We start from the raw sequence: 21500 nt of genomic DNA, 5'->3' as shown, positions 1-21500 counted from the left end.
AAGCAACACCAGAATGTTTCCTTCCTGCCTTCCTTACAGGATTAGGCCAGTAATTTCTTCTAACAACCAGTTCTCCGAACTGCTTAGAATGGTAACAACCGGTTCTAGTGAATAGGTGCAAACCTGTAGAATCCCACCCCTGATCTAATTCTTGTTTTTTCTCCGTGCCATATAAACTTAGAAATAACCATTTGCCATTGTTTAAATGGAGTATCATCACTTGCAAGTATTGGTAATGTTTGAAACAAAAAAGCACCTTTGGTAAAACATTCATTTTAATTACAGATATTCTATTCAATAATGATAATTGCAGTTTAATCTTAGTAAATCCTTTTTGATATCATTCCAAAGAGGCACATAGTTATTTTAAAACAGTTTTGCATTTGTATTTATCTATATAATCCCAAGTATTTCACCTTTTCTTCAACCTTAAAATCAGACATTTTAGTCAATATATCACAGTCCTGAGAGGTCATATTTTTGATAAGCATTGTCATTTTCTGTTTATTTTAAAACCTGCTAAAACCCCAAACTCATTTAATTTCCTCACCAAATATTCTACAGGTGAAACTCAAAAAATTAGAATATCGTGCAAAAGTTCTTTTATTTCAGTAATGCAACTTAAGGTGAACCTAACATATGAGATAGACTCATTACATGCAAAGCAAGATAGTTGATGTGTCATAATTGAGATGATTATGGTTTACAGCTCATGAAAACCCCAAATCCACAATCTCAGAAAATTAGAATATTGTGAAAAGGTTCAATATTCTAGGCTCAGTGTCCCACTCTAATCAGCTAATGAAGCCATAACACCTGCAAAGGGTTTCTGAGCCTTTAAATTGTCTCTCAGTTCAGTAGGAATCACAATCATGGGAATGACTGCTGACCTGACAGTTGTGCAGAAAACCATCATTGCATCCTGCATAAGGAGGGAAAGCCTCAAAAGGTAATTGCAAAAGAAGTTGGATGTTCCCAAAGTGCTGTATCAAAGCACATTAATAGAAAGTTATGTGGAAGGGAAAAGTGTGGAAGAAAAAGGTGCACAAGCAGCAGGGATGACCGCAGCCTGGAGAGGATTGTCAGGAAAAGGCCATTCAAAAGTGTTGGGGACTTTCACAAGGAGTGGACTGAGGCTGGAGTCAGTGCATCAAGAGCCACCACACACAGACGGATCCTGGACATGGGCTTCAAATGTCGTATTCCTCTTGTCAAGCCGCTCCTGAACAACAAACGTCAGAAGTGTCTTACCTGGGCTAAAGAAAAACAGAACTGGTCTGTTCCTCAGTGGTCCAAAGTCCTCTTTTCTGATGAGAGCAACTTTTGCATCTCATTTGGAAACCAAGGACCCAGAGTCTGGAGGAAGAATGGAGAGGCACACACTGCAAGATGCTTGAAGTCCAGTGTGAAGTTTCCACAGTCTGTGTTGATTTGGGGAGCCATGTCATCTGCTGGTGTTGGTCCACTGTGCTTCATTAAGTCCAGGGTCAACACATCCATCTACCAGGAGATTTTGGAGCATTTCATGCTTCCTTCTGCAGACGAGCTTTATGGAGATGCTGACTTCATTTTCCAGCAGGACTTGGCACCTGTCCACACTGCCAAAAGCATCAAAACTTGGTTCAATGACCGTGGGATTACTGTGCTTGATTGGTCAGCAAACTCTCCTGACCTGAACCCCATAGAGAATCTATGGGGCATTGCCAAGAGAAAGATGAGAGACATGAGACCGAACAATGCAGAAGAGCTGAAGGCCACTATTGAAGCATCCTGGTCTTCCATAACACCTCAGCAGTGCCACAGGCTGATAGCTTCTATGCCACGCCTCATTGAGGCAGTAATTGCTGCAAAAGGGGCCCAAACCAAGTACTGAGTACATATGGATGCTTATACTTTTCAGAGGTCTGATATTGTTCTATGTACAATCCTTGTTTTATTGATTGCATGTAATATTCTAATTTTCTGAGATTGTGGATTTGGGGTTTTCATGAGCTGTAATCCATAATCATCACAATTATGACAAATCACGGCTTGAACTATCTTGCTTTGCATGTAATGAGTCTATCTCATATATTAGTTTCACCTTTTAAGTTGCATTACCGAAATAAATGAACTTTTGCACGATATCCTAATTTTTCAAGTTTCACCTGTATGTTATTTTTTGGGTCTTGCAAAAATATAACCAAGTCATCAGCAAATGCTCTCAATTTATAAACTTCCTTGTTGACTGTCATGCCCCCATTGGAGCCTGAACCTGATCCAGATGAGCTGGATCAGAAGCTGACAGAAATCGAGGGGGCAGCTCCGTTGGCTTTGGAGGAAATGGGAAGGGCAGGGCCAGTCTGGGCAGGGCTTTTCAGGATTAGAAAGGCTTGTAGACAGGGAGGAGCAGGAGAGACAAGAGTTCAGGCTATGAACAAGGAACCACCCCCTCCTGATCCTAGAGCACGAAGAGAAAAGGCGAGAACAACGCAGACTGAGCCAGCTATAATGGAGGAGAGTGCCCTGCTCCCCTTCACAAGGCACACCTGGGGACTAAGATGTAAAGAGATGCTGGTGGGAGAGGCATTTGTCGGGAACAAGCATTGAAGCTGTAGAGCCTCGTGTGCACTTACTGACACCTGGAGATTACTTTACTCTGTCTCATGGGGCTTGCCTGGTTTGTCTGCTTCACTGAACTTCTTGCTCTGGTTACTGTTATGCAAACCTTGCTTACTGGACTTCTGACCTTGGTTACTGCTTTGCTCACCTTGCTTACTGGACTTCTCACAGCCAAATGCAGGTGAAAGCTTTGCTCCAGGACTTCTAGTAAACGTGGGGACGTTTGGGGGAAAAGTTGGAGCAATAAAGGGGAATTAGACCTGTTCTATGGCTGTGTTGCTTTCGTGCATCACCCTTTTAACACTTAACCCTTTGCTGTCTGTTCTCCATCTCACTGCATCAGCTCCTGTTTCTACCCCTTCCTTTTAAGACTTGTTTTTACCAGGAAATATAGAAACCGTAAAGCACAAACTGTGGCTCATTATCCTGTTTTGAGTTAAAGAGTTCATGCAGAAAGGCAGAAGGCTTTGCTGAGGTCAGTTTGCAAATGGCGGCTCCACGTGGCCCCGTAAGAACAGCCCACAATATTGAGTTCTGCAGATCTCCGGAAGGTAAGCAAGGATTGTGAGGGGTGATGGCTGCAGGGACCCCAAGGAAAGGAAGCAGAGCAAAGGGGTATCTCAAGGGGTGTGGGATGCTCTAAAAGGCCCAAGGCAGGATCCATTATTGTTGTAAGTCGAAGATTACCTGTATTAGCTTCTTTCCAAGTTTGAGGTATCTTTCCCCACTCTAATATGTCATTCATTATATCCTTTAGTGTCTGAAGAAGTTCAAAGCATTTATAATATTGGCTTGTAAGACCATCTGGACCTGAAACTTTGCCTGATTTCATTTTTTTAAAGGCTTCTGATATTTCAAAAATAGTTACCAAATCATTCATAAGTTGTCTCTGAGTATGTGAGAGTTTAGGTAATCATTGTCTTAACCAATACTCATCTATTTTAGACACATCTAGCTTCTGCTTTTTTGTAAAAGTTATAATAAAAGTTACAGAAAGACTTTTTAATAAGTTCATTATCTGTTATTACCTTCACACATTTTCTCAATCATTCTCTTTTCTCACTCCCTGTAACATAGACAGTTGTTGACATAGCAATTTAATTTGGTGTAAGATTTTAGAGTTTGTAGGTGTCTTTTGCAATTCAATTTCCTTTTGTTTAGTTTCATCCAATATATTTTGTATGTTTTCCTGGGATTTTTTTCTTCACTACGCCAGCAGCCCCTAACCTTTTGGGCATCAAGGACTGCTTCTGTGGAGGGGGTTTTTTCTGCACTTTGGAAGGGGTATGGTTTCGAGTGCTACCTGCATCCTGCAGATAGGGCTTCGCTTGTTGGCACACCGGAAACCAGTGCCAGTCCACGGACAGTGGTTGGGGATCCCTGCTCTAGTAAATTGTATTGTATAAAATAATCCCTCATAACTATTTTGCTAGCATTAAATTTGCCCTTTTGCCCAGATTATTATAAAGTATTCATTCAGTTTCTTTTTATAGTCCTTTATAATACAACCATCTCCTTTTGTAAGTCAGATTAATTTAATCTCCATCTATAACTTAAACTCTTTTTTCTAAGTACTAGAAGTGGATTATGATCAGAAAAAGATTTAGGTAAAATATCTACTTTTAGATTTTTATTTGCAAGATTTTTAGAAGTCCATATCATATCAACCCTTGAAAAAGATTTATGTCATTCTGAAAAGAATTTCTTTGCCCCCATTTACCAATTACTGCTAAATTATCCATCATCTCAAAAAAAAAAGTCTTTGGTAGTTTACCCCGAGACGATTTAACCCCTTTAGTAGAAGTTTTATCCAAAATTGGGGAAGCCACTCCATTCCAATCCCCCAAAATAAGACAATTTTCATGCAAAATAAGTAGTAATTGATCCATAAGATATTCAAAAAAATTACTTTATCATCATTTGGCACATAAAGTCCAATTACTATTGGTTTTATTCAAGTAAGTTCAATTTCCACTGCTACAAATCTACCATATTCATCTGACAAAAGGCACTTAGGTTTATATCAACATTAAGTTTCCTTAAGTAATGAAATATTTCTTTACACTTAGATGGGGCATTTGCCCCTTTAATATTCCATATTATCAACTTAATCTCCATCCTTGGGTAAAATAGATACGTTCCTATACAGACATCTCAATCACATCTTCTTCAGTATCGAACTTTTTGAGGTTCATCTAGTTGCTTGTCCGTATCCATTTCTTCAGCTTAGTGCAAAATTAGTTTATATTTTATCAAGAAGTCCTTCGCTTTTTCTAAGAATTCAGTCTAAATCTATGCTATTGATAAGTAAATATCATTCCTTCAGGTTTGTCCTAGTAGAAGGAAATTTTTCTCTTCTTCAGGATATCAGTAAGAAAGGAATAAGCTTTCCTTTGTTTCAAAATTCTGACAGAGATTTCCTTTAAAACAATCACATCCATGTTTTCCATTCTTAGTTTAGATTTAAAGTGGCAATCCAAAACATGATCTCTCATTATTTTTCTTACAAAATGGCCTAATTTTGTTATTTTGGTAATTTTCTAATGGTAGCAAATCTAGAATTTACTCTATAAATTTTGTTTATTTCAAGGTTGAGGGTCTTTTTTCCCAATTAATTAACCTGGCAAGGGCTTTAATCATCCTTGATCTAATATCCTCTCCAAACAATTCAGGAACTCCTCAAAATCTTAATTGGAGTTGCTTAAACTGTAATTCCAAAAGAGCCCTTTCACTCAATTCAGCTTCATATTGGACATCTTTTTTCTCCAATTAATGCTCCATTAGATCCACTCTATCCTTCACCTGTTTAATATATCAATCAAGTGTTGTATCTCTTCATGAAGTTCCTTTGAAAGTGTATCAAGTTTGTATCAAGTTTTGATCCAAGTTTTGTTCCCATTACTTGAATTAGTTCATGCGTTTTAGCTGTATATTCATCCAAAAAAGATCTTAAAGATTATGCATCTCCTGATATTCTTTTTTAGCCTTCTCAATTTGATAAGAGCTGTTGATTAACACTGCTTGAGTATTATTTTTATGTGTATTCATTTAATTTCAAGTGATCTAGCCAAAACTTAATTAGCATGAATGTCAATGGGTATTTACTCAAATACTACTGCAGTCAAGATATATCATGTCTCCAGAATTTTCATATTCAATTACGGAAGTTACCAAATCAAAATAGAAGACAGTAGATATTTTTTAGAGAGCATATCACCTGGTGAGATTTCTTCCTAAAAATTCATATTGTCTTAGAAATTTTTAATGTGCTTATAAATCAGTCTTTTTATGATCTACTTCCACAATTTTCACAGGTTTTGATGTCAAGCTGAATAGATTATTTTGCTCTTTCCACTCTCTGAATGTAAGAGAAAAAAAAACCTAGTCTCCTCCAATAATTAGGTACCTACTAGGTTCTCCATATTTTCTCAAAGATAATACTTAACAGTTTGACAATAATATCAGCTATTTTTAGTATTGTAGGATGCAATTCTTCTGTCTCTGGAAATCCAAACTCTGAATAAATTCCTTACATTCAGAAAGGATGTTTTCTAAAAATTCTCTGACATGATCAGTATATTATAATGATTAATGCTTAAACAAGCATGTTACAGTTTATGATAAATGGCTTGTTTTTGTTCTATCTTAAATTTTTCAACATTCCCCTTCTTATATGGCCTTAAATGTGGTTCAGTAATTTAGCTGAATTGTTGCAATCCTTACTTAATACTAATCTTTGTTCCTATTGAGCAGGGTGGGATGCAAATATTTTTACTACCAATTCTGTGGGCGTGGCTAGGTGGGAGGGACTAGGTGGATGTGGCCATGTGACTGGGCAGGCATGGCTTCTTTTTTTTGTGCAGCACCCCCCCCGCTCCATTTTTTTTTTGCCTCCTAGGCCTCAGAATAGCCTCTGGGGTGGGGGCATTTTTGCTCCCAGGAGGCTTCCCTGAGGTCCAGGAAGGCAAAAAACAAAGCAGCTCCCACCCACCCCTGCCTCCTGGGGGGGCATTTTTGCTATCGGTTTGGCCAAACAGTAACATTTTTTACTACCGGTTCACCCAAACGGGTAGAATCCCACCACGGTTACTGAGCATATTACAGATTATCTCATTAAGTAATGACATAATAAAAATAGTAGGAGAAAGGTGCATATATTTGCCTTCCTAAGTTATTTGTAAAAATAATAAAGATGGGGTATAAATAAATGATAGATAGATAGATAGATAGATAGATAGATAGATAGATAGATAGATAGATAGATAGATAGATAGATATAGACAGACAGACAGACATAGAAAGACAGACACAGAGACTGACTTAAAATAGTGGGACTTTTGCCTTTTTTTGTTTTTCAATTTTTTGGCATTTTGCTATTTTTATTGACCAACTGGTGTTCTTTTCACTACCTTTTTAGACATTCCAGAAGCTTTTTGTTGTTGTTCTTAGCATCTTTCATCAACCGCAGCCTATTTTGAGCATTTTATTATGACACCTACTCTATGATTCCAAGTTACTTCTGTCCTTCCACTGACTCACCCTTTTTCTTTTTAATATTCACTAACTTTTTGTATAGCTATACTGGGATGTTGTATTCTTTCCTGCTTTCCCAAACCGGAATTACATTTAAGTACAACAGTTCAAAAGCACATGCATGCTGCTTGGAGCAGTACACATGAAAAATGTCTAAATGTCATAAAAAATAAGACAACAGAGTAGCAGGGTGTCTTAAAAAAGTAAATCTTAGGGTACACTGCAGAAGCATTATGTCACTTGCAAGATTGCCAATTCTGGGCACACTTTATGAAAGATGTTGGTAAAGTTGGTAAATTCAAAGAACAGAAGCCAGGAAACTTGAATGGGGTTGGAAATTAAGTACTATGAGGTTCTACAGAAAGAGCTGGGTATATTTATCAGGGAGAAGAAAACTTAAAAGGGAACTTAAAACAAATATGACATAACTAAAACTCAGGGCAGAATTGAATTTCTTCAAAGACTGAAAGCAGAACCTATGAGCGGAAATTAGAGATTTGCAAAATTTGGTTAAATATCAAAAGAAACTTCCAAACAATCGATGATCTAGAAATCATTGTAAATAATGAGATTTGGGTAATTTTTCACCTAATAGTTACATGTTTTTACTCAATTTGGCAGACATCAATGCAACAGACTTCAATTACAACAAAAATTCTACTTGAACTTATGAAATCTAATATCATTTATATAATGGTTATAACTGATGTAAAATGACACAAATTATATGTTTTGTATCATATGTTTAAATAATATAAATTTTTATAAATACATTATATAATTTGCATAATGACATCACTACAATGATGTATTTTATAATTTAATGGTATTTAAATAAAGGGTAAAAATGGGTAAAAAAAATTGGTAAAAAATTTAATGGGTGATAGGAAGTAAATGAGAAAAGACACCCATTTCTGAACTCACCATTAAATTAAAGTTTCAGTGCACCTGCATAATTCAGAAAAGCATGGATTTTGAATAAAAAAATTATTCTGATTCACACAGATTTTATATTATAGATATTTTAAAAGTATATCAAGTAACTTAGTATAAAAGTATAAAAATTCTTTCTGAATACATTTTTGCCTCAGTTTTTAAATGAAAGTCTTCCAACTTCAAAAGATGTCACATATTAAATTTGCTTTTAAAAATCATGTTGAATTTCTGAATCTGATAAATTTGAAATTAAAAGTAAAATATTTAGGGAGGGAATTCAGCACCAACATTTTTAGGAATGTAACTCATGTTAATTTTATCAGTTTTCCTTACAAATGGATCCAACACTGAATGATGCATACCATCTTGATATCTTTAAAAGATATAAAATATCTTTTATAATATGCATGCAACAGATAATGAAGAGTTACCTCTTGGTTACTACATATGTACAATTAAACACACATTAACAGAAACTATTTTCTGAAGTTATCTTTTAGATAGGTCTCAGCACATTTCTCCTGTATAAACAATGATAACACTTACCTGTTCTTCAGGTGGAATCCCTGTCTTTTCTCGTATTGACTGGATACTACGCAGAAACTACAATGGGTGAAACAATGGAAAGCTATATTAATGCAGAGGAACTTGTGTCAAAACGAGAAGCTACAAAGATTTGTATTTGTTATCTTTGTCCTTTCCTTACCACCATTTGAATATTTATTCAAATATCAACAGCATTTCTCTAGCCCCCTACTCTTGATGATTCCAAAATCCAAATGAATCATTTCAAGCTATGTTGCATATAGCCCAAAAGTTCTGTAATAAGATCATAAAATATTTTTTAAAAATGGCTTTATCACAGAACAAAATCACTGTCTCTAAAAGACTGTGTGTAATTTATCTCAAAAGAACAGAAAGTGCAATTGATATATACTGGACAATATGAAATATTGATAATTACTAAATGTTAATAGAAGCTTCAGTCCCATCTCTGTTGACTATACACTTCGCAAATACAGAAGTCAGGTGTCATTCTTATAACCTTAACAATAATTTCACTTTTCTAATTTGGTCAAAGCTTGGAAACCAAATCCTTACATGCCACAGCAATTAGAGCATAGCAGTGAATCCTAATTTAAAATTAGTTTATATCAAGGGCTCACAGGAGATCATATTCTTTCATCTTTAGCAAAGTAGTGTCTTCATTAGTCTAAATATATGTATGTCATTGCAAGGTTGCAACAATATCCCTAAATAATTCTTCACTGAACCTTATCAATTAGCTTCATGTCTTCTTGTTCAATGCTGTTGGGGACTCTGATTACAACTTTGAAATAAGGCAACATGACTGGCTTATAATCTCAGACATGCTGGAATCTAAAAATAACTAAATTATTCAAGAGAATGGAATGGAACGGTGAAGACCATTCAAGAAACAGAAAGTAGTCCCCTTGTGTGTGACAACAGAATAAGGTGCTTGATTCTACCTCTGCTGTTGCTTCATTCTGCTTGCAGACAGTTTCCATGCCTCCTAATTTCCAGTGTCCATCCTCACTCACAAATACAGAGGATAAGCAGATATTGTTGTGGGTTAGGTTTCCCTAATAGGTGTTTTTAAAAAGATAAAAAATACATAGTAAGACTGGGAATAGTTAAATATAAAACTTTTGTTAGTACTAATTAGATATCCTGAGACAACAAAGGACAGCAGTCAAAACCACAGAGGAACTTTATATCCCACTGGAGAACTAGAAAGAAGGTTGTGTTATGTCAGACCAAGTTGATACTAATCAGTTTATTACTGACACACATCAGGACAAAAAAAACAAGGTAGGCTGTTTTAAGAGTTTGCTTGCTTTAGTTGTAAAAAGAACTATTCATCAAAAACCACTAAATAAAATAGCTGAAGACACTGCTCAAATACACCTCCAAATACGAAGAACTGAAATCCAGAGTTCTATTGTTTCAGTTGCCTATTCCATTATTCTGCCACTTCTTATAATTACTAATTACACAAGTCATCTAGGGAAATATCATTATTTCCATGACCATGTATGTGTTTAATTAAAAGAAATTCATCTCCCATCTAGAGGCACAAATCAAATTCATGCTGTTATTCCTATCCAATATGACTATCTTACTTTCTCCTGCACTGCCTCTTATTCCTTATTCTCTTCACCAATTCTTTTTACCTCACCTTAACAAAATCTAATGTAAAATCCAGAATAAAATATAAAGTATAATAGACTTTTTAAATTCTTACATCTGTATACAATTGTGCTTCCTCTGGGTTGAAACAAAGCATAAACCAATTGAATTTGTTTGATTTTGAAAACATTTTGCCCATGAATCAAATAAAAACAAACCAGATATAACATAGCAACTTAAAAGATTGAAGGATCTCTTTGTACCACTCTGAGATTTATTCCAGACCTGCCTGTCCTCATAACATTGGCTTGTTTTGAGAGAGGAAGACAGTACTTATACTGTGCAAGTATAAAAGATGGACTTCCCAATTCTTGGACCCGTAGACAATTTACTTTTATGTTGGTTTTACTCTTACTTCACCAAGGGCAACCTCCTTGGCGTCTGAATTTTAACTAAATTAGAAAAGGAATGCAACTATCTCTATCAGCAAGCCTTTAAGTCAATTTCATCATCCCTATTTAAAATGACCACTTTGATATTCCCTCCTTATATAAACACTACCCTAAATTCTTGTTCACCTGTCTCCCAACCTCTAGCTTAGGTGGACATTACCGTGCCTTGTCCTTCCTTGCCCTGCAACCTGTAACCATTGTCAAAGCAATAGTGAAAATGTTTGGTTGTAATAATGTTGACATATTCTTCCAGCAACTCAAGTAACAATGGCTTTTTAATTGAAATAGAATGCTTGACAATAAGATGGCTCCCTTTCCTGCAATACTATAACTGCTTATTCTTTTAAAGATCACTTAAATATAATGAAAACATGATAGGCAATTAATTTTCTATTATTTGGTTAAGATTGAAAGGATTTTCTTATTCTGGAAATTATGACAACATAGGGAATAGAATGGTATTTGAGTATCATTTTTGAACTCTCCTATTAGTTAGCTTGGGAGATAAATGATTGGCTCATGAGTTTTCTTTGTCTCTAGTCAGCATTCTGAGTCTAACTAAAGTAATGGTCAAAGGATGAATCTAGAACAGAGATTGGAAACAAAATGATAACTGTGCTTTGGGCACATGCCCTAACTCAGGCCTATGAAAAATGCACATATATAAAAAGATGACACAATGTGATTTATTTTTCATTAGGAGACCCTAAATTATGTTAAAAAAACAAGCAAACCAAAGCAGTAAAAAGAAACATGAGACATTTGATAGATACCTTAAATACAGTGTAATTAAATACAGTGATAATCGCCCAGCGACCCTCTTTAAGGTGAGCCGTCTCCTCTTAGAGAAGGAGGAGATTGAGGTCCACCTGAAGGGGCGCGCTGAGGAATTTGCGGATTTTCTGGAAGGCAAAATCGCTTGACTTCATTCCCAGTTAGATGCCGGCGTAGTTGCTGATCTGGTGGAAGCTTCTGAGCCAGGTTCTTTCCCTGTTATCTGGGAATGGTTTGACCCTGTTGCTCCTGAGGAAGTGGACAGGATCCTAGGGAGTATGCACGCGAGCACCTGTATTTTAGACCCATGTCCCACCTGGCTTGTGAAAGCTTCCCAGGAGGTGACAGGCGGATGGACTCTGGCGGTGATTAATGCTTCTCTACAGGAGGGGATGGTACCCCAGCACTGTAAGGAGGCTGTGGTCCGCCCTCTTCTTAAGAAGCCATCACTTGACTCTACCTGGTTGGATAATTTCCGACCTTGTCTCCAATCTTCCCTTTTTGGGGAAGGTTGTTGAGAAGGTGGTCGTGCAGCAGCTCCAGAGGTTTCTGGATGAAACGGGTTATCTCGACTCCTACCAGTCAGGATTCAGGCCTGGATTTGGGACAGAAACAGCATTGGTTGCACTTTTAGATGATCTCTGGCGGGAGCGGGATGGGGGTAGTGCATCCATTCTTGCTCAACTTGACCTCTCAGTGGCTTTTGATACCATTGACCATGGGATTCTCCTGGGATGGCTTTGGGGGATGGGAGTGGGTGGCCTTGTGCTGTCTTGGTTCACTTCCTTCCTCTGCGGCCACTCTCTGTTGATAGGAGGGGAGAGATCCAACCCTCGCCCACTGCTTTACAGGATTCCACATCTCCGCTTCTGTTCAACGTTTATATGAAACTGCTGGATGAGATCATCTGTCACCATGGACTGAGGTATCACCAATATGCTGATGATACTCAGCTGTATGTCTTGGCCTGTGGTGAGTTAAGTGTTGCTGTGTCCTCCCTCTCACAGTGCCTGGAGGCTGTTAGGGACTGGATGGGGAACAACGGGTTGAAACTAAACCCTTGCAAGACCAAGTGGCTCTGGGTCTGGGGTTCGTTGGTTCAGGGAGAATTACCACCTTTAGTCTTGGATGGGGTGGCACTACCCCAAACAGACCCTGTGCGTAATCTAGAGGTTTTCCTGGACTCACGACTCCTGTTTGAAGAGCAGGTGGTGGTCGTGGCCAGTAGGGCCTTTGTGCAACTACGGGTTGTGCACCAATTACGCCCTTTCCTAGATCAGCAGTCCCTACTCACTGTCACTCATGCCCTGGTCATTTCCCGTCTTGATTATTGCAACGCGCTCTACATGGGGCTGCCCTTGAAGAGCATCTGGAAGCTCCAGTTGGTGCAAAATTCAGTGGCCCACATGGTTTTATGCAGACCCCGGTGTGCACATGTATCACCTCTCCTGCAGGAGCTGCATTAGTTGCCAATTTGCTTCCGGGTGCAATTCAAGGTGCTAGTTGTCACCTTTAAAGCCCTTCATGGCTTGGGTCCGGGTTATCTGAGGGAACATCTCTTCCTGGTCACATCTACCCGACCCATTAGAGCGAGGAGGCAGGGAATGCTGCGGGCCCCACCCCTGAGGGAGATAAACCTGGTGGGACCAAGAAGAAGAGCCTTCTCAGTGGTGGCTCCATCTCTCTGGAACATCATTCCTCCAGAGATTAGAATGGCCCCCTCATTAATACTATTCTGAAAGGCACTGAAGACCTGGTTTTGCCAGCGGGCCTGGGGAACCCAGAGAGGGATGGAATCCATCAAATGGCTAGTGAGATCCACTGTCATTGGGGTGGGGGGTGGGAGTTGGTTTTTGTTTTTTTGTTTTGTTTTTTGTTTTCCCAAATTTTGTTCTCTTGTACTTTACTAATTTATTTGATTCTTTTTGTTGGTTCTTATTGTTTTTATTTTTATTTTTTGTTTTAAATATGATTTTACATTGTGTTAGCCGCCTCGAGTCGCCATGGGCAAATAGGTGGCAATATAAATCATATAAATAAATTAAAGTAACAAATTAATAAAGCCTATTTCCACATGTCTCTTTATTTTGATTGGAAAGTGCGTAACTGTCACACTCACCCTATCATGAAGGAACACAAGAGCCTGTAAAACATCATAGATTCCAGCACATATCTCTGAAGAAGAGAGAGCCTCCAGGATTTTTTCCAGTGGCTGCACATGCTCTGTAACCAGGTGAATTCCATCTACTTCCACAGTACATGAAAGGAAGCGCAGAAGGCAAGGATGGCGTAAAGTTTTCAGGTGCTTTCAAGATGCAAAAAAAAAAAAACCACTACTCAGTATTGCAAACATATTATATGCACACACTTCATATCCAATAGTGAAAATGGAAAGAAGACAAATATTATACACTTCCTTTCTCTATAGCATGAGTTCCATATGATTACTAAGCAACTTGAGTATTTCATTAGAATATTTGGACAAAATTAATTCTAGTTTGCTCTCTAGTAGTCAGAATTTCCACCTATATATTTGTTTCAAATTCTAGCCTCATACATAAAATGACAGAAAATCCTGGCACTCCAAAAGCCTAATTTTAAATAACATCAAATACAAGTTAGCTATCTACATTTTTCTATAAGTCTGTAATGTTTTTGAAGGACAACTCACAAACAATTCTATGAAAGTTTCAGTCTCCAGTGGCAAATACTCTATACAATATGTAAAATGTCTGCAAGCATCACTCATTATGATCCAAATAATATAAATGCAGGCACAAAATCCAAACCTTTAGAATTCCCCAAATACAACAGTTTTGACATTTACTTTTTGCAATTTGTCACAGTCTCTATTTGATATATATAATAATTTTAGCTTACTTTCCTCAAAAGTAATTCCATATGTTTATTCCATATACTTATAAAATCTAAGAATGCTTAAAACTTTCCCAATTATATTAAAGAACATATTAGAAGAACTAACACCCTGTGATCAGATCGTGCAGTTCTTTTTTAAAAAGAGATCAAAGTAATTGAAAAGGAACTAATAAAATTGTAATTGGCAGAGTTTCTTTGAGCCCACCTGACCTGAAGATATTAAAAATAATTTTGAAAACCACAGTCAATGCAATTGGACAACAATGTCACCTTCCCTTACTATAGATATATAAAATTGATGATGTCACCTAGTCATGAGTTAATAAAACATATTTCAGCAAACAACCAAGCTAAGAGTACCGAGAACTGCACATATGCAAAATATTTTGAGACCGAAATATCCAAATATTGAAACATCCCATTCAAATCCATTTTATCCCATAGACTTCTTTTTGCTGGAAACTGAAAGTAAGTACCATAAACCAGCAAAAAATATCAACATTTGCAGTCACATGACTGTAGGATGCTGCAAGCAGCCATAAATGTCAGCCATTAGCCACATGCCCAAAATGCAATTCCCTCCCAGGGGGAGGGGTGTGTAAAAATTTTGACTTCAGGTGATGGTGGAGTCTGCTGTAACATTGAACAGTTGCTAAGTGACCAGTCATTAACCAAGTACCGTGTTTCTCACATAATAAGGCCGGGCCTTATTTTTTTTTGACCCCCGAAAAAACGGCTAGGACGTCTTTTTGGGGGGTGACTTAATTCTCCCCCCTTGCATCCTCGGGTGGGTGGGCGGGCGGCGACAGCTTGGATATTCGGGAGACCTTCGGGTTCGGGCCACCGTTGCTTTCCCTTCTCCCTTGCTGCCGCGGCGTTTGGCGCAGCCACGTGCGGCCAGTCAGGGCTCCTCCCTGCAACCGGAGCCCTGAGGAGACACTTGGCTTCAGGCGCTTTGCTTTCGAAGGTAAAGGGAATTATTTTACAAAGCCTCCCCTGCCCGAGAGGGCAGCCCAACTCCACGTGGGGAGGCTAATCTCCCGGGGCCTCTTCCATTCCTCCCCGACCTCCCTACGCTGCGCGCCTCTGACGCGCCGTTCCCTTCAGCCCAGCGAGCTCTTCCACCTCAAAGAAAGGCCAGGCGGGCGGCTGCAGGAGCAGCAGCAGCGGGTCTGAGCCGCTCGCAGCGGAAACAGCCACCACCCGTAGCCCGACGGGGAGAACGAGCGAGGTTAGCGCCCGCCAGCCCGGGCGAGATTTGGGAACGAGGGGCAGGAGGAGGCACGCACACACCCGCGGCTCACTTTCCCAGCTTTGCCCAGCCCTTACGGCTCTGGCCTCCCCGCCTCCCCACCGGACCCTCCGCTCATCCTGCCAGGGCCGCGCCAGAGCCGTAAGGGCTGGGCAAAGCTGGGAAAGTGAGCCGCGGTGTGTGCGTGCCTCCTCCTGCCCCTCATTCCCAAATCTTGCCCTGGCTGGCGGGCGCTAACCTCGCTCGTTCTTCCCGCGTCGGGCTACGGGTGGTGGCTGTTTCCGCTGCGAGCGGCTCAGACCCGCTGCTGCTGCTCTGCAGCCGCCCGCCTGGCCTTTCTTTGAGGTGGAAGAGCTCGCTGGGCTGAAGGGAGCGGCGCGTCAGAGGCGCGCAGCGTAGGGAGATCGGGGAGGAACGGAAGAGGCCCCGGGAGATTAGCCTCCCCACGTGGGTTGGGCTGCCCTCTCGGGCAGGGGAGGCTTTGTAAAATAATTCGCTTTACCTTCGAAAGCAAAGGGAAGACAGGAGCGCCTGAAGCCAAGTGTCTCCTCAGGGCTCCGGTTGCAGGGAGGAGCCCTGACTGGCCGCACGTGGCTGCGCCAAACGCCGCGGCAGCAAGGGAGAAGGGGCAGCAAGGGAGAAGGGAGAAGCAACGGTGGAAGGTCTCCCGATATGAAGTGCCCCACCAACGCAGGCAGCACCATATCCGGGCATGCAACAAAAGTACTTACTAACAGCAAGCCCACCCCCTGCTCTCCCCCCCCCCATTTCGCATGTTTAATATGGGGCTTAATTTGGGGGGAGGGGCTTAATTTGATTTTATGCCAATAAAACATGGTGGGGCTTCCTATTGGTGGAGGCCGTATTGTTGGAGAAACACGGTACTATCTGCACGTAAGAAAATATACAATTTATCTGGCAATGCCTATAGTTTTATTTATTTATCAATTTACTAAATAATAACCAACCAATCTAGAACAGTTATGAATCAGCAATATTTTATAAGCACAGTGATACATAAACAAAAGTCAAGCCCTCAAATACTAACTCTGCCCTTATTTTAAGAAAATGGCAGTAGCAAAAAAGGAGCCATAGAAACACTTCAGCTCTTAGGGATAAGCTATTAGTGATTTTATCAAAGCAATTCTGAGCCAAATAATTAGACATATCTTTTTTTGTGTAAAACAATTAGCCTGAATTTATTCACAAATTTATCATGCAGTTATAAAACTTTCTAATTATACCTCACACAATTACTTAAGTCATCAGTACAAGAAGATCTGTGTCACGGTCAGCAACTATTATGTAAAATGGCCAGTTTCTACAAATATTTATCAGTGTCTGAGACACTTATATTTACATATCTAAACATTATTATTTTCTTCCTGTGCCTAGCCTTGAATGTAAATAGAACATAAAATACTAAACGTAATATAATTGCTAATTTCTTGTGAGAATATAGTCAGTTTTGTAAAACATGGTTTATATTTTAATGTTTCTACAAACCCAAAAAATATGTTCAATAAATTATAACAAAGCAACAATGATCAAGTATGTTGTGTGAATCCAACCATAATCCTGTCAGAATAATACTCTATACAGCTATGCATACCATGGTATACATCAGTAATCACTAGGAATTAAGTTCAATGTTACCTTTTGTACTGCCATTTCAAAGGCCATGTGTCTTTTCCCCATAAATTGCCCTTGAAATTTCTACTGAAAATAAATTTCAGAAATTTCTATACAAATAGTAATAATATAATAAACATTTAAATACCTTGGCAGCTCTGTTAACATTGTCTTCATTCTCTCTGTTGTAAACAAACACTGAAGCAAGTTTGTCATGCTGCAATATTGCTGAATAAATATTGACTCCAGAAGGTAATGTAAACGAAGGTTCACCCACTGCATCACGCTTTAAAGCACTGTTCTCTGATCCCATTACCTAACTCAAGGGGTCTTGGAATATATTTTATGGTAGCAAGGAAGCTTTAAGGAGAAATGATTTCAGACAAATTAGTCCCAATTAATATAAAATTCCTTATATTTAGCAGCATTCATAACAAATTGTGATTATACCATAATGCAATTCTTACAATTACATACTTAATGTGAATCACTTGTATAATCCAGAAACCTACGTGTTAGTATTTACATGATGCATGTGTCGTTTGATACACCCATCCCCACCCTTTCCTTCTTTGTACAAAGCAGGGGGAACATAAAAAACTTTTCACTTTTTATGACAGATGTAAGATTAAAATTGAAAATATAAACAGATTAGCTATACAATAACTCATATTAATCACAGTAGGTCTTCCAAATTGATATACCTATGACTATACAGAAGTAACTGTAAAAAATGTTTAAATGTCTACCAATGTCTTGAACATAAACATTTGAAGTTTTTAAGTATATGTGCAGTTACTAAATGAACTGTTGTAAGCTGAGTACTACTTGTACAGTATATGCAAAAAGATCAAAGAATGTGTGTGTGTGTGTATCTGTGTGCATGTGTGTATTAATACTTCAAATATAAAAATATGGTTTCTCCTGAAACAATCCATTTATCCATTTTACCACTATTGGATTTGCCTTTGAGCTTAACATCAAAATCTCTATTCTACAGGCTTCACAAATTTCTCTTTCTACTGAAAAGAATGCAAAAACATTCCACTATAGTAACTGAAGTTCATGATCACATGAACTAAGACCCTCTGGTGGTTGCTAATTTTTAGTTATTTACATTTTGGCAAAATTGTTTGGCTTTTCTTTCCTCCCAAGTCATAGGCTTATATAATGGAAAAAAGACACATTCATGATATTCCGGAAACTGTTAAAGAACATTTTCTGTACTTAAATTAGTCAATAAGAATTTGTTAATAAAAAGATAAGTACATGTTTTTCCTTGCACTGAGCAACTTAAATTCCTTTTTGGCCATGGATTTTATTTTAATTTAATTTATATCTCCTATTTTATTATTTTTAGAAATAACTCAAGGCAATGAACATATCCAATACACCATCCTTCTCCTATTGTGCCCACAACAACAACCATGTGCGGTTGGTTGGGCTGAGGGAGAATGACTAGCCCAAGGTCACTCAGCAGGCTTTTCATAGCTAATGTGGCATCTGAATTCATGGTCTCTGGCTTTCCGGGCTGGTGTCTTAACCATTAAACCAAACTGGGTCTCAATTTTAATTGGCTTTGTTGACTATTTGTTTAATTGTCTTTCTGTATCCATTTAGAGATAATGATGGAAAACCCAAAGCACAAATTGAACTGATAAACAGTTAAATGCAATGCATTTAAATCACAGAAAATTGAAAGTTTGGAGGCTCATAGAAAAAAAATTAGTTTGACCATTACTGACTTCTTTTTTAAAAAGTGAAGCAACACTTTTACCAGAAATACCAAAGAATGATTCATCATTCTTATTTATTTTTAATGTACATGCCCCTCATTTCCATTGTGTGGCTCTAGGTGACTTATAGCACGCTATCTATGTGTTCCTGTTAACTCTCAGTATTTCATTCTGCTTCTTGGCTCAGCTGTGTCACTCAGCGATTGAGAAAAATACAAGTTCTGGTCACCTATCTAAAAAGTTGTATAATGTGGAATACAACTGAAAAGTGAAAAGTAAAGAAGTGAAAAGTAAAGAACAGATGTTCTAGGCAGAAAAAAATGTTTCAAACACAAACACACAGAAAAAAAATCATGACGAAGATCATGAAATTTTAACTTCGTTGCTTGTATCCTTACTGATTGTTTCTTAGTATGATTTGATTGCTTATTTGTACCCTATGACTATCTTATGATTCTTGACGAATGTATCTTTCCTTTTTATGTACACTGAGAGCATATGCACCAAAGACAAATTCCTTGTGTGTCCAATCACACTTGGCCAATGCAGAATTCTAACCGAATGTAATGAAATAAAACAATATTAAGTCTGTAAAACCAATGTCAGATCATCAGACCTACTCTTATATTTCAGAGACGGACGAGCAGAAAGAGAAACTGACTGACTTATCCAACTGAACTCTACAGTCTCTAAATGTACCAGTTAATATTTAAAATGTCACAGGACTCTCCACTTTTCTGGAATAAAATTCTATGACGATAAAACGAGGCACTAATAACGCGCCGACGTTGGGCGGCTCTCTTCCTTTGCTGGGCTGCGCCTCAGCGCTGGTGACAGGCAGTCTGCTTGCTGCATGGTAAGCAAATCGCCAGGACCGGGACGAAAACTCTCCCGAAAAGACGGCGAGCCTCAAAATAGTTAATCCTTTCTCGGCAGCGTCGAGCTAACAATTCCCCCCGGTACCGGGAAATCAAGCCCCCCTCCCCGCCCCCGCCCCCGAACTGCCCGGGCTGTCACCTCCGGTTGGCTGGCGCCCTCTCACCTGCCACCCCGCCGAGGGGGAAGGAAAGAACCGAGCTGCCCTCACCGCCCCACTTCCTCAACAGCCACTTCCACAACAAGCGCTGAGGGAAGGGGAAGGTAAATTTCCGGCTTACGCAGACCATAGAATCACACCGGAGGATCCACTGACGCCCACAAGATCGTCCTTCGCTCCGCGCAGGGGTCGGTGGCGCCATATTGAGTGAGGGCAGGAGAGCCTGGCAAAGAGCGCTTAGTCGACGGAGCGGGATCGCGGGAGCCTGTTAACCGCAGGGACGTAAAAATGTCGATTTATAAAGTATTAATAAAAAATGCCAGTTAGGAAGCTAGGGAAAACGCTAGTATGTCCAACACTGCAACAGTGAAATTAACTTCCCACAGTTAATTTCCAATAACTTTTTGCCTTTGCATGGTGTAGTAGGGGACCGTCGTCTTATGGAAGAAGCTTCCCGGAATGAAATGGCGTTGTCCCCAAGAGCACCTTCATGCACTAGGACACTGTTCTTCGGTGTAAAAGCAGAAAAGTGCGCCAGAGGGAAGAACTGTGGGGTGCCCTTAACATCACAGATCTTCAAACCAGAGGAGTAGCTCTGCCTGGGAGTCGGGAGTGCCTCCTTTGAGCCCCTGTCCCTTGGGACTGCTGCTGTTAATGCTGCGATCCCCATGGGTTGCAGCAAATGAGCCCTGCCCTCTGCTTCTCCTGTCAACCATGGCAACAGAATAAGCAGAGAAAGCAGGAATAAAGCTCCCCCCCTTCTGCTTTGCTTGCAAAGGAAGAGAGAAAATGGGGGAGGTAGGTGTAGATAATGATGTAATTCGAGGGAAGCTTTTCTCCCCCATCTTTGCCCCAAGGGGAAGAAAGTGGGGAAGGACACCAGACTGAGACACCTTTGGTTCTACTGATAGAAGGCCTTTGGCAGGTTTGGGATGGGAGAAGTGCACCCATCCAAACTATTTCACCACTCAGCTGTCTTGGTTGCTCTTCTTTAGTAACTTAAGAGGGTTGCAAGTGGAGAGTATTGGTTTCCAGTAGTTCTCCTTCTTCCAGGGCCAGTTTCAGTTGTATTTGTGGGCAGGAGAATGCGCACTTCTTAGAAAGTGTCTTAGAAATGTATAAGTCTTAGAAATGAATTTGGAGTAACTCAGGCGAATTAATTCCTGTCCTAAAAAAAAACCCACCTGGGCTTTGTGCAATTTTGGGGCTAAGGTTTTACTTCAAAACACTTTTAAAGCATCCCATATTAATTTATCTCCTTTAATAAAATAGAACCCACCTGCAATGTGTTAGAGGTTGATTTTTAGGAAGTTATGGTTTATGTTTTTTTTTAAATTGTTTTTAGTTCATGATTTTAATTTTTTTACTTTGGGAACTTTTACTTTGGAAATTTATATTTTTGGGATTATATTAACATCATTTTTGTTTAACTAAATATTAAAGTAATTCAACATTTAAAATTTAAGCCTGGACTTTCTCTTTTCCAAGAGTGCACTTCCCCAAACTGATGATATTGCTAT

At 39.2% G+C, this 21500-nt stretch overlaps 1 protein-coding gene and 1 pseudogene across 3 annotated transcripts in view; one reads left to right on the top strand and one right to left on the bottom strand.

Annotated features, from left to right (window-relative positions):
• SCYL3 (SCY1 like pseudokinase 3) overlaps positions 1-20190 on the bottom strand; it is a 34632-nt gene extending 14442 nt beyond the window's left edge. Inside the window, exons 1-5 of one of the 3 annotated variants that reach the window (XM_026682186.2) lie at positions 19987-20190; positions 17357-17568; positions 13567-13752; positions 9561-9674; positions 8617-8673 (exon numbers count right to left, since the gene is read on the bottom strand). In XM_026682186.2, coding sequence (XP_026537971.2) covers positions 8617-8673; positions 9561-9674; positions 13567-13752; positions 17357-17521 — 522 coding nt within the window. In that variant the 5' untranslated portion in view covers positions 17522-17568; positions 19987-20190. Of the gene's footprint in view, positions 1-8616; positions 8674-9560; positions 9675-13566; positions 13753-17356; positions 17569-19564; positions 19585-19961 lie in introns of those variants that run through there. The other 2 variants (XM_026682187.2, XM_087960963.1) reach the window with 2 other exon arrangements.
• Positions 12325-13553, top strand: LOC148131335 (uncharacterized; annotated as a pseudogene).
• Positions 20191-21500: the final 1310 nt, after the last annotated feature.

This window comes from Notechis scutatus, chromosome 3, assembly GCF_049901735.1.
Source record: "Notechis scutatus isolate UNSWTSFEM ecotype Mainland chromosome 3, rNotScu1.2, whole genome shotgun sequence".
NCBI lineage: Eukaryota > Metazoa > Chordata > Lepidosauria > Squamata > Elapidae > Notechis > Notechis scutatus.
This window is presented reverse-complemented; position numbering and strand designations above follow the sequence as displayed.